The sequence below is a fragment of the Triturus cristatus genome, chromosome 7 (assembly GCF_964204655.1).
Source record: "Triturus cristatus chromosome 7, aTriCri1.1, whole genome shotgun sequence".
Lineage (NCBI taxonomy): Eukaryota > Metazoa > Chordata > Amphibia > Caudata > Salamandridae > Triturus > Triturus cristatus.
The window spans coordinates 1,547,374,980-1,547,388,582 of NC_140590.1; the positions used below are offsets into that span (position 1 = coordinate 1,547,374,980).

The 13,603-nt window shown below is 42.1% G+C and overlaps 1 protein-coding gene across 1 annotated transcript in view; it reads left to right on the plus strand.

Annotated features, from left to right (window-relative positions):
* CCN5 (cellular communication network factor 5) overlaps nucleotides 1-13,603 on the plus strand; it is a 167,594-nt gene that overhangs the window by 4,624 nt on the left and 149,367 nt on the right. The window contains exons 2-3 of the mRNA XM_085619336.1: nucleotides 3,787-4,003; nucleotides 10,829-11,077. Of these exons, the coding sequence (XP_085475462.1) occupies nucleotides 3,787-4,003; nucleotides 10,829-11,077 (466 nt within the window). The remainder of the gene's footprint in view (nucleotides 1-3,786; nucleotides 4,004-10,828; nucleotides 11,078-13,603) is intronic.

Sequence of the window (13,603 nt, forward strand, 5' to 3'; positions counted from 1 at the left end):
GAGGGCCTCCTTCTACTTACTATTTTTTGCAGAGTTTGGATTGCTCTCAAACAGATGTGCATAACTTTCTACAGTATGAATTGTGATCATCACAACTAGTGTGCAGTGCAAATGTGTGTTTTCAGAATATCGTTGTCAGAATATCTTCTGACATAAATATTGTGGCTTAACTATAGTCTACATAAATATCACCCAATTGGAGTTGGTAACAGAAAATGTACACATAATTGGACAATATTTTTGTAAATGATATTTGGGCTTCAATATATATGTCAGACTTTACTTCTGCGTACAGCCTGCAGGAGAGGATGTGGCTTAACGGCCAGTGCGCCCAACGTCGGTGTGGGGAGCCAGGTTCTCGTCTCGGCATCGGCTCAACAACTTGTGATTCTGGGCAAATAACTGAATCGCCCCATGCCTATGGACAGCACCTGGATACCCACACTAGTGTTAAGTGCGCTCTACAAATCCCAGTGATGTTATTTCGATATACTTAATCTGTGTATAGTATTCTGACATCCCACTGAGAATAACATTGGTACCCCTGTTGTTATGGACACACACACCTATTTGTGCATATTTAAGGGTTTATTTACAAGCCCATTGCGCTGCCGGTGCGTCACTTTTATTGATGCACCGACAGCTCAATGGGCTTCCCCATGTTTACAAGGCCATGTAAAGTCACCCTGCTTGACCTTTCATGGCCTTGTAAATTTGTTTCCCTTTCACGCATAACTCTGCATGAAAGGCGCGTTCCATGGGTGGTGCCAGGGCCGGACAGGCCGTAGCGGGCACCCAGCGTTTCCCCGGTAGGCCACCAGGTTAGGGGCCAGTTTTAGGCCCCGGGGGGTCGTTTTGTTACCGGAGGCCGGCAATATTGGCCCCCTGTAACAAAATCGTCCGAAATTGGCCGTAGCAAACAGCTCGGCTGCACCCCCCTCCCCCACAAGGGGGGCCCGACCGAGCAGTTTGCCAGGGCCGGTTTCGGGTCCCAGTCCGGCCCTGGGTGTTGCTGTGGGTTTTCCCACGCAACATCCATGGAACGTGACACATTCCCAGATTTGCAACATTTTGTAAACCTGGGAATGTGTCAGAATCCTACGCCTCACCAGGGGAGGCGTGAGAAGGCGCAATGAGGAGAATTACTTTTATTTCTCTATGTTTTTTCCTCTTTCTATGCGTGCTGCATTCTGCCGCACCCATAGAAAGAAGAAATGCCTCTAATGATTTTTTTTGTGCAGAAAGGTGTCCCTTCCTGCACAAAAACATAGCGCCAGCAGGAGGCAACACTCCCCTTCCCCCCCACAGTAGCATGCATGTCTACGCATAAATAAAACACACCACACACATTTTGTTTGGGTAAGAAACTGCTGCAGGTTTATTACATACGCCGTTATGTAATATGGTGGGTTACCTTACGGGCGATCCAAGGGTAGGCAACCAACTGGGCCGCCTGCCCGCCTGATGAGCAAAGCAGCACCGGGGCGAACCCCATCTGTGCTGCCCCTTCGGTGATCCTCTTCCCGGATCACGGTCCCTTATTACTCAAGCCCCTTTCAGGGCGGAGCGTAGCAAGGCAAGCCCCCGGTTGTTCAGGCCCACAACCGCCCGAAGGATAGAGGGTGGGGGAGGCCTATATACCTCCCCCCGGTTCCTCGCGCCATGGAAATGACGCGCCCCGCGCGCCATAGCCACAGGCTGCCTGAGTAGGGGGACTCCTCCAGAGGGGTCCCCATAATCAGAGGAAGGGGGGTGGGCTGGTGCCTTGCTGGCACTAGAGGCCCGCCCTTCTAGGGCACCCTGCGGGCGCCAGGGCAGGCACAATCATCCCCTTAGTGCAGGCACCCTTGCAAAATGATGCAAGGGTGTCTGCGCTGGCACACGTCTGATGTTTGTGCACTGGCGCAGGGGAGAAGGACAGGAGTGTGCTTTATCTTTTAGATATGGCGCATTCCTACCCTTTTATTTCGACGCACAGCAGCACAGCAGGAAGGCTTGCTGTGCTGCCGTGCTTCAAAATATTGTAAAGGAGGCCCTTATTTTGTAAGGATGACATTTGCAAAATGGAACGTGAATGCCACACACAGAGGACGTCGCTATCTCCCATTTGTTATTCTCTGCTGGTTCTTTTCTCAAGAATTGTCTAATTGGTGTACCCCTGATTTCTCATCAGCACACCTGTTCGTAAGGTGTAAATGGTCATGAGCATGTAGGCTGTGATCATTGCAATGCAACTGGGGAAGAAAATCTTCTCAGAGGCTTGTGAGGGAAAGTCCTCCCCACCCTGAGTGGCTTAATCTTTTGAACTGGATGGGAGTTCCCTCCATCTTGTTGAACACCTTTGAAGGCGACACATCAGCTGCTGTAAGTGTTTCCAGAATGTGGAGATGAGTGCTAAATGTATCCTCTTTGCTAGTAATGAGGCTAGATGCCTCACCTGAACCTCAGTGGGCCTGTTCTCTTGCTGCTGTTGACACTGTTTGCATGATACAATATTGTAAAGAGAATGACAAGTGAGTAAATTAGGTCACTGACTGTGACTGACTGCCCAGTGTGCCCATTGCTTATTAAATGTAAAATATGTAATATATGCAATAAATGTAATATAAACAAATGTAGTCTTAAAATGTTGTTGTGCAGATTCTGACTGTGCAGTGCTGTCCTTCAAATATGCAATCATGTTATGTGTAACTCACTGGCAACTAGAGCTAAATTCCACTGCCCTGGAACAGGGAGACAGATACGTGGGATGTGGGCTAGCAGGTACCTTTGTTGCGGCTTCCAAAATTAGAAGAAGTAAGGAAATGTATATTTTTTTACTCCTGCTTGCTTGTGGCTGCACTTGTAAATATATCTACTGTGCTGTTTTCAAGCACCAACAACTCTTGAACAACTACTGCACTTGTTGCTGCATAATCATAACCTCTGTATTTTATCACTGTTAAAGAGCAGGTCTAAAGTAGCTTAGAAAATATATTAAAGTGAGAGGGACATTAGAGAGGCAGAAGAGATTACAGAGGCATGAAACTGTTCTGATGTGAGAGAGAATGATGTAGGGTGGAGGAGATTTCAATGAGGGAGAGGAGAGGTGGATGCATGTTGCTATGGCTGTTCTTTCAAGACTTTTGTGGAGGCATTCCACCATCTATATTGGAAAACCTTTGTATGGTAATATTTCTGCTGTCTGTGACCTGAGCAAGTAAGATGGTATAACATGTTGATCATAATATCTATATGTAATGGAGCAGTTGGATTTCTATGCAGGCCTATTGGATTTGTCTAGTACTGCTGTCTGCTGTATGCGATTGTGAGATTTGCATAACGTTTAATTTTTCTCACTTGTCACTTCAAAGCTGATTCTAAAAATCTTCTTAGAATGGGTAGAACGGAAAGACAATGTGAAAAAAGATGCTTTATACATTTTTTTTGCCGAGGTGCGGAATGGGAGGTGTCAGTGCTGGAAATGTGTGTGGGGGGCATAGCTATGGTCCTGGACCACACACACCTACAATTATTTTGGGCTCCAGGATTTATTTACTGTTTCAAGCTTAGCACGGTGGTGATTACAGTCTTTAGCTAGCTGATGTATTTGTTTTGCAAAGTTGACAGAGAAATTAAATGTCACGCTGAAGATAGGAGCAAATTATTCCGGTGTAAGTTAATGAGGTCACTGGCCAGGAAAGAGCATGGGTACACTGTGGCACAGAGATTATTTTTCATCTGGCGACCTTTCCAGGAAAGTCAACTGAAATATGATTAAACCTGTAAATTGTATTTTCTTTGCAGACCTGTGCACAGCTCTGCCATGAGCAATGCTACTGCCCCTGGGGGCCTCCTCGCTGTGCCCCTGGGGTCCCTCTAGTTCGCGATGGCTGTGGGTGCTGCAGGATATGTGCCCGGCAGTATGGCGAAGCTTGTAATCAAGTGTATGTGTGCCACCATGAACAAGGACTCTATTGTGATTATACTGCCAGTTACATAGGAAGAGGAGGCATTTGCAACTGTAAGCATTTATTGTATCATTATACTGTGTATATAGTAATGGCAAACATAAATGGCTTTCTCATTACTTGCTGGCTTTTGAAGTTTAAGAAGCATAAAGGTGTGCGGTGTAATGTCTTTCCTCCAATGGCCAGAAAGGGAGTACAAAGAAGTTTTCCATCAATAATGGCAACGGGGGTTCATCAATGGAAAACTTAAGGTCTGTCCATCTCTAAATGAAGCGGGTGCATCAAGGGTTTGCCTGACAGAGTCGATCACTTGCAATGGCATACCCTGTTTGCCAAACTCTAAATTGGACCCTAAGAATTTCTTTCCGTTTATATTCATTGTACATAACTTTGGGCTTGATTTAGAGTTTGGCGGACACATATTTACTCTGTCAGGGCAATGGAGTAAATTATGCCATTGCCCTAAGGGAGTCTCTGGCTGCCAAAGTTTGAGATGTCCATCGGTCCAGTGGTTCTTGTAAATGCATCAAAAATATGTGGGACAAATCTGTCAACATGATGGAGCCATACACCAAAGTTTCAATGTTATTTTTATTTTCAAAAAGAAAATCCCATGGCAGGATTTTCTTTCTGGAAATAGAAATAGCTACGAATTCCTCACCATGGGAGGTTTCTCCCATGATATGGAGGCAATTTTACAGTTTTCACTGCGCCTCACCACCAGGTTTAAACTGGCATTGAGGGAAAGTAAAAGCAGGCCGCTTGTTTTCCCACTCTAAATAGGGTAAGCGGCCACATGGCCCAACCTCTGACAGCCCTAACTCTGTTGGGCGCTTGGTGGTGTATTTTGCCGGTGGGGATGAACTATTCTCCCCCATCGACATACTGAAGGTCCGCCCGACTATAAATGAGGCGAGAGGACCTTTAGTTTGGGGGAGAGGGACTCTGTCGCAGCAGCGATGAAATACCCTCTATGCCAAACTGTTCTCCACCATCGACATACTGAAGGTCCGCCCGACTATAAATGAGGTGAGAGGACCTTTAGTTTGGGGGAGAGGGACTCTGTCGCAGCAGCGATGAAATACCCTCTATGCCAAACTGTTCTCCACAATCGACATACTGAAGGTCCGCCCGACTATAAATGAGGTGAGAGGACCTTTAGTTTGGGGGAGAGGGACTCTGTCGCAGCAGCGATGAAATACCCTCTATGCCAAACTGTTCTCCACCATCGACATACTGAAGGTCCGCCCGACTATAAATGAGGTGAGAGGACCTTTAGTTTGGGGGAGAGGGACTCTGTCGCAGCAGCAATGAAATACCCTCTATGCCAAACTGTTCTCCACCATCGACATACCGATGGTCTGTCCGATTACAAATGAGGTGAACGGACCTTCAGTTTGGCAGAGAGGGAACTTTGTTGCTATTGCGACAGAGTATCCTCTCCGCCCTTTATTGCATGAATATCATGAAAATCTGTTTTTGTCCCCAACCTCGTGAGAACTTCTTTACTAGTGGCTTTTTACCCCCATGGAGGTATACATGAAATTTTGAAAGTGTGATTGAGAACTTGCATTAAAAGTAATATGTGCAGTCTCATTTTCATATTATGTGAGACTAACATCACGTTATTGTTTAGGCATGGCACCACTGGCATATCTCTTTTCAAAAGGATGTATATGATTTGTGTAATCAAAACCCCCTGTGTGTTACTATAAGGCACAGTGGCATTAAAACTCTATTTCTCACTTTCACATCGTTTGTAAAGGTATTGCAGTGCACTGGGCCTGTAACACAATTTGTTTATAATCAATGTGACAGTCTTTAAACTAATAATGTTATTAAAGGCCGTGAACTCAAAAAATGTTAGGTATAACATGTAATCCTTAAATTGGGGACCTTTGTAAGCCACATTTTGACTGCGATTGTGTTCTGGCACTGGTCTCCAGCAAGACATGATTTTGCAAGAACCCAGCTATTGTAACCTAAAGTTGGAAATCAATGAGGAAGTGGTGGGCACTGGCAAGCTAGCTCCTAACACTTGCTCTCAATTCGAAACCGGCACTGAGCAAAAAGTAGACGGAGAGCCACCGCACAAAAAAGACTAAGCAAATGACAAAAAAATATAAAACTGCACAGATTCTTAGAAAAGAGAAGCATAGCACCAGAGCAGGGTTCTTAAGCTGAAGTAGTGGTAGCAAAAAGTGCAATAATTTAAGAAAACGAAAAGAGTTATAGCACCAACACAAGAGTCAGTAACATAATCAGCTGTAACAGTGAAGCATTTTCAGGAACAGAAACAGCTATAATAGATAAAAAATTAAATTAGGAATCAAGTATGTGCAAAGGGCACAGGAACAATGAATTGGTCTTAAAACTGAGCAGAAAGAAAGCCCATACATCAGCAGAGACTCAGTGGGAATACAGTAAAAGGTAGAACCCCTTTTGACCATCCGGGGCATTACCTGGTAGCAGGATGCAAGAATTCTGACAGTATTTACCGCCCCATCAAACTGGCAAAGATTAGTCCATATGTAAAGTGTAGACTAATAGCCTAAACTGAGCATGACTGATTTAGGAAACATTTTGCAAAGGTACTTTAGGACATGAGCATTGCAATGGTGTTGATTACCCAAGATTGCTTTATTTTGACATAACCAGATGTTGTTATGGTTCATAATACCTTGAGGAAATGTTGTCATGGAACTTCTACTGCTTATAGGAGGATAGCTTGAGGTTTGATGGAGCAACTGAGTAGAACATGGTTTGTCAATTGGACCAGTTACGAGTGTTGGCGTGAGTACCTTCTTGATGCTCCGTCTGTCCTTGGGAAAGATCACAGGAGGGGTTGGGAGCATCTTCTTGTTACCCAGCTTGGATTATCATTGCCTAAGTGTATGTGATTGCTGCATTCTTTTAGACCAGAAGGCAGAGGCAATTCATTATCTCAAATGGAAAGAAACATCTATTCCTTATTTTTCAGTGTTGCAGAGAACCCTGTGTTAGTTCTCTTATGTTCTAGCACGTGTCCCCATGCCACGGTTTTTATATTAAGTGTTTGCTTTGATAGAGAATAAACTTGAGATCAGTGGGATCCATTATATGATAGATGCCTGAAGAGGAGGTCTTTGGGAACTTTGTCAGGTTCATGGAGAAGTTAAGGTCACTGGTCAAAAGGTATGGTCTAGTCTCTGGTCACAATATAGATTCCCCTTATGGCTCTCTAAGTCAGTGGGAAATAATGAAAACTTAAGGGTGTGGGTATAATATCTAATTTTAACTAAAATGTAAACAATAGCCCACCTCTGTAATGGGACTATCCAGCTTGAGGAAAATTAGCACCACTTTTATATATGAAAATGTGCCTTGTGGTATTACTCGATAAACAATTTCTGATATTTTTTATGTCCTACAGACTGTTGACTTTATTACTTTGCAGGATGGTTTATCTTTATGATTCGAGTAGTTTACATTTGATTTGGTTATCCTGATCATTCCCAGGGAAAGGTGGAATCCTTAAAATTTAAATTTTGGAAAGCAGCTCCATGATGAATAAATTCCCACCATTTAAGCTTCAGAATCTCAATACATGAGCACTTTTTCAACTACTTTTCAGCCAAGCTAATCTCGAACCTAAGAAATCCTCCCAGAAGAGTCCAAAAAACTGCTCTTATAGTATAATGTTAGTTAGGCATGTTTACAGTGTACTGGTTATGATACTCTCAAGAATATTTGTGGCCAGGTGAGTAAAAATAAAATAAATTCCAGAGAGAAGGAGAACATGAAAATATGATTTAAAAGAGGAGTGCATTTCAGTTATGTATTTTCTTAGCTTGATATGCAGTTGGAACTATGATGCACTTTATTCATCTTGTGGGAATGACACTAAACAAAGTATCAAAAATAAACCTTCTATTGCCATCCATTTGAATGTTTCTTTTAAAAGATTTGACAATTTTAATGCTGTTCTTTTGATGTTTCATTTATAGTGCCTAGCTTCATCAACATTAAGGTCAAATTAAGGGGCAAACGTACAAGGAAGTGGCGGAGTGAGGCGTTAGCCGTCATGGCTTAACTCCTCACTCCACCACTTCAGAAACGCAAGGCTGCGCCATATTTACAAGGATATGGTGCAGGCTTGCGTTTACCCCTGCACTGGCATTACACTTAGCAGTGTAGCGCCAACGCAGGCACCTTTGCATCAAAGTGCAAGGGTGTCTGCGTGCATGGAAGGATTGTTTATGTGTAGGAAGTTGTCCCTTCCTGCACATAAACAATCCTGAAATGCCATTTTGTCACTTCTATTAATGCAGCACACATGTAAGTTACAAAATGTAATTTCTTTTAAGGATTGTTTATGTGCAGGAAGGGTCACCTTCCTACACATAAACAATCCAAGGCGTTTTGCTTTTTCCATGTGTGCTGCACAAAGCAGCACACTTGGAAATAGAAAAAACGAGGAGATATAAAACATGTCTCCTCGTTTCGCCAAATTAAGAACAGGTTTTTCCTGGACTTAATTTTGGTGCTGCCTCCTATATACGCAGCCCTTGTAAATAGGGGGCAGCGTCAAAATCAATGTGTGTTGAGGTGAAATGCCAACAGCAGCACCCATTGCCCTCCCCTTTCACGCTAAGCATAGCACGAAAGGGAGCCTTATTTACAAGGCAGCGTTAAGCCACGTTAAGTGGCTTAATGCTGACTTGTAAATAAGGCGAAACCCCTATTTGCACCACAAGGTTACTAAAAGTGACGTTGTGATGGATATAGGGACTTGAACATATGCCCCTTAGTGCCGGGCTCCACAAGAGTTCTCACTTGAGCAGATTGTTAAAGAAAAGTAGCCTTGGAAACGGATATTTGTGACATTGTCTTGCAGAGATCTGCTTACGCCATACTTTTGAAACCCTCTCTTTAAATTAGATTTCTTACAAGTTACAGCTAAACAAAAAACTTTCTCCTTAATTCACGCAAGGCCAAGCTTAAATCAGTGGAGATTTTCTTAACATATTGACTTAATATGGGAAGTTGTATTTCCTATAACTTCAGGTTTAGAACCCTTTACTGTAGATTTGCAACAGCATTATGCCTGGGCAGGTTTCCTAGGTTGTTAGAATCCCAGCTATTGTGTGTTATTTCAGTTGAAGAAATTCTCAGTGCATTTAAAACTATTCTCACAGAAGATGCTCCTGTCTCTCCAGTCATGTTTAAGTATTTACTCTTACAATTAAGTTAAAGGAAAAAATAATCTGATTTTAAGTTTATGGATGCTGCCTATTGCCAGTGTGTTATTCTAGGGGAAAACCTCTGACTGAGGCATACCCTATATAACAATGTATGCACCACACACTTTTATTTCAGTTACAGGTTAAGCAATGTCCAACTATTACATAATTGGCAGATGTCAAACCTTGTTCTACTAACTAGTGGATACATTTAATTTCTCTTCTTTCAAATATGGTTTTTAACAACCATTTCAAAATAATGAACTTATTTCTGCAGTTGTTTAGAGTCCACTGACAAGGTGTCAGATGTACTTACTACCCTGTTTAGGGTATAGGAAGATATGCACTTGAAATATGGCGGATGGGACAACTGTCAAATATTGGCACATATCTTGTTTCTGACAAGCTCTATTTAACCGCCTCTGATTGAAATTGAAAAAGTTTCAAAAATATATCTTTCAAATCTTATTTAAAACACAATCCAAAACAGGAGAGGGGCATTCATGGAAAAGCTATACAAAGGGTATATATGTAAAGTGAAGGACACGTCGTGTTTTGGCATAGCAGTCTTTATCAATTACTACTACTATTAAGGTTACTTTGCCAAAACATGTTGTGTCTTACACTTTATATACTCACCCTTTGAATAGCTTTTCCATGTGTGTTCCTTCCTTTTGAGGTCGAGCATTCAAGACTTCTTGTATATACTTTCGTATATACTTATATATGTATGTACTTTGTGGGCACTGGAGATCAGCCCTAGGACTTGTCTGCTTCCGTTTAGGGTATATTTTTCTGTTTAACTGCCCTTATTTAACTGTCTAAATAGAAAACGACCAGTAGAGGTCAGTAAAATACCAGAATTGCGTTCTGCTTGTTCAACTGCCTCTATTTGACTGTCTTGATAGAAAACAAACAGTAGAGGTCAGTAAAATACCAGAATTGGTTTCTGCTGAGGGACTTAATTTTTTTTATTTTTCTGGCAACTGCCTCTATTTAACTTTCTTGATAGAAAACGACCAGCAGAGGTCAGTAAAATACCAGAATCACTTTAGCATTCTCTAGATTCCAGTCCATAGAAATTGTCTTCCAGGAGCACCCGTAGACAGTAATATTTATTTCAAATCTTGTATTGTCAGTGATATGACCATCGAAGGCCCTGATTTTATATTAAAAGCAGAGCTTTGGACTATACCAGTTCCCGCTGAAAGGGAACATTTCTCTCCATGTGTTCCCATACCTGGCGTGTCACGCAGTTTGGTGCTTACTTTCCCTCCATGTTAAAGAACAGTAGATATTTCAGAACCCAGGCTAATGTGCTGCATAGCTAAATACATATAAGGTCCCAAAGGCGAGACCGATTGCATTGCAAATGCTTGTTTAGATTACTTCTTCATTGACATACAGGGTTTTCACCCCTGCAGTTGGAGCCCTGGATCCAGAAGACTGGAGAACCGTTCTAAGTGAGAAAGTTAGTATATGTTTGTCAGAAAACACATTAATTTGAAATAATTATTACACGCCGAAATCAAATGTGTCCAGCGGGGATAATGGTTAGAGTAATGTTTATGAAGAGAAGTCTGCTGTTAAAGGCAACTCAAGTTTTTTATTTTTTTTTATCTGTGATTACACTAAAATCTGTAACATTGATTACAGATGAAGAGGAGGAAAATTGTGAGATTGATGGTAAAACCTACAAAAATGGCGAGGTCTTTCAACCAACCTGCAAGATGCAATGTCTGTGCTCTGATGGGGGTGTCACCTGCACTCATCTCTGCAGTGACAATATTCAACTGCCCACTCCTGATTGTCCGTCACCAAGGCGTGTGCAACTGCCAGGAAAATGCTGCGATCAGTGGATCTGTGACCGACAACAGAACAGAATCACTAACGATGCTCAATCTGGTAATAAACATTTTAACATTTTGTGTTTAATATGTCATTATAATTTCCTACAGAAAATGACCACTCTGCTACTGCTTGATAATGTGCTCCAATTCTCAACTTCCTGTTCCAGTGATTGCCCAGAAAGTGTTTGGTTCACTTACTTACATCAGTAAATTATTCTTTTGAAGTATTTTTGAAATATAGACCCATTTTTTCAAAAACGATTAAACACCTTGACACATAATTACTACTGGTTTTATCCAGTAATAAGAGTCAAATGGAAGCTGAGAGTCAATGCAGGTGAGTTGAGTAGTTCAACTACTTTGAAGTATTTCTCCACTTGCAGTAATTGTGGCATTGAGTTTTTAAAACTACATATTATTCTCTTATCATTATTTCTGGGTTTAACATGTGCTGGGAATTTCCTAGGAGCAAAGTGGAAAGACACTGTATAACTTACAGTGGGGATATGGGGTTTTGTGTTTGTATATTTGTTAATTTAACCATCAACTCTCTTACTTGGGGCCTGATTACGACTTTGGCGGTGCAGCACTGAGTCGGCCCCGCTGTCGCATCGCCAAAGCCGTGGTCAGGCCGAACCACCAGATTAAGAGTTTCATCCTGCCTCTAAAAATGGGCCCTGCAATGGGAATGCCAAAAACAGTCCCTGAACAGTATAGAATGAAAAGTCCATGCCGTGCAGGTACTCAGTGCATGCACACAGGGGTGCACATGTTGTGCCCACTTCATGCACCCCAGGGTGTAGAGGCTCAAAGGGGCACTGTAGGGCCCCCTTTGTGTCCTCTCTGCCAGGGTGTTCATGGGGGAAGAACTGCCATGAAAACCGGGGCAGAGAGGAAACTCCTAATATGCCTGGTGGGACCGCAGCGGTCCCACCAAGCATATTGATGCATCCTGACCTCCACAACACGGGGTTCCCTGGTAGCTGCGGTGGGGCAATGTCTGTCCGACCACCCTAATCGTAATAGGGCGGTTGGGAGACTTCCGCCGCCGGGCCCCCACGAGTCTGGCAGTCCGTGGACTGCCAGACTCGTATTCGCCCCTTAAGAGTTTTCATTTGTGATGGCAGCAACAATGACATTGACGATATCCTTGGTGCTTTGATATGAAATGTCAGAAATATTGGCTGGGTGAATATTTCAATTTGTGTCTGCAAATTGAGAATTTAGCAAAAATGTAGAAAGATTTCCTGATTTCATCTGAATTTACATTTATGATCATGGACCCCCTTTCTTTTCCAAACCATTCTGTTTCTTTACAAATATTGTTTTTCACAAGACGGAATTGCTATTTTCTGTAAGAGTGAATTGGATTTTATATTAAAGTGCTTTTTCTTCCAAAAAAAATTGATTTTTGTAGCAACTCGATTTTGTACATATTGATTTGTTTTGCAGTTTTCTGGGTACATGTTTGGGTGCTAAAAAGGGCAAATTGTGATTAACAACAAGCATGTTTTTCGAGACAAAGTCCACTTAACTCGGTCCAGGGCAAATTAAATTAATTAGTTGCAGTCAAGACATTGAGGTTACCTAGCTTGTCATCTATGAGGTTATATGAAAGTAATGACAGCTTCATTTGAGGAGAAAGTTAAAGTACTGTGCGAAACTTACTTTTTCAACATTGGCTGAGTTAGCTAAACATTTTTGACATGTTTTTTTTTCATTGACCTTCCATTATATTGTGTAAGAGCTTGTGGACCATGCAATTAGAGGTCGGCTGTCAGTATACAGAAGAGTGTCACAGCAAACATTTTCTACTACTTTATTATTTATTTACCCAAACAGTCCTTCTTTAAACTAGAGATTTTGTTTGCAGTAAACACTTTTCCTTAGAGAAACGTTTTCCGGTTAGCCACCAATGATACTATAGGTTTTTATTTCCTTCAAGAGTCAGAGATTCTATCCAAGGGCCCAACTTTCTATAGAAAGTCTGTGAATGTTTTTCTAGGTCATACCATACATCTTGGCTATGCTTGAACTGCCCGCTCTTTGTCTCAGAACCATCTTCTGCGATTGGTAGGACAGGCTCCAATCATTTTTGGGCATTTGGGTTGAATATGATTCAGATCAATGGGTCTGGAAGTAAATTAGAAGGGATATTCTTTAGAGTTCTCAAATCATTCACTAGATTGATGATCTTTCTGTCTCCTGGTCCAAGAACCATCTTAAGTAGAAGTTGATCCACAAGGAATTAGTGGATTAGTTGTTTTAGCGAGCCATTATCTTATCACTTAAGTGAAGTTGGGAGGAGGAGTTTGCTCCATTCTGTAATATATCATCAAACTCAATGGTGTATATCAATAGGATCGATTACTATAAAATGTTCACTCTGCAGGGAATTAGCTCTCAAGGTGACCTCGGGTAATTGCTTTGTCAATAGACAAACTAGAAGCTCTCAACCATATTCCAGCTCTCCCAACACACAAACACTTTTAGCACTTGAGAGACCGGCAAGTTCATTCGTTACCTGTTCAAAGTATTCTCCTGCAGCCGGACATCTGCTCCAAAGGTCTTCACTAAAATT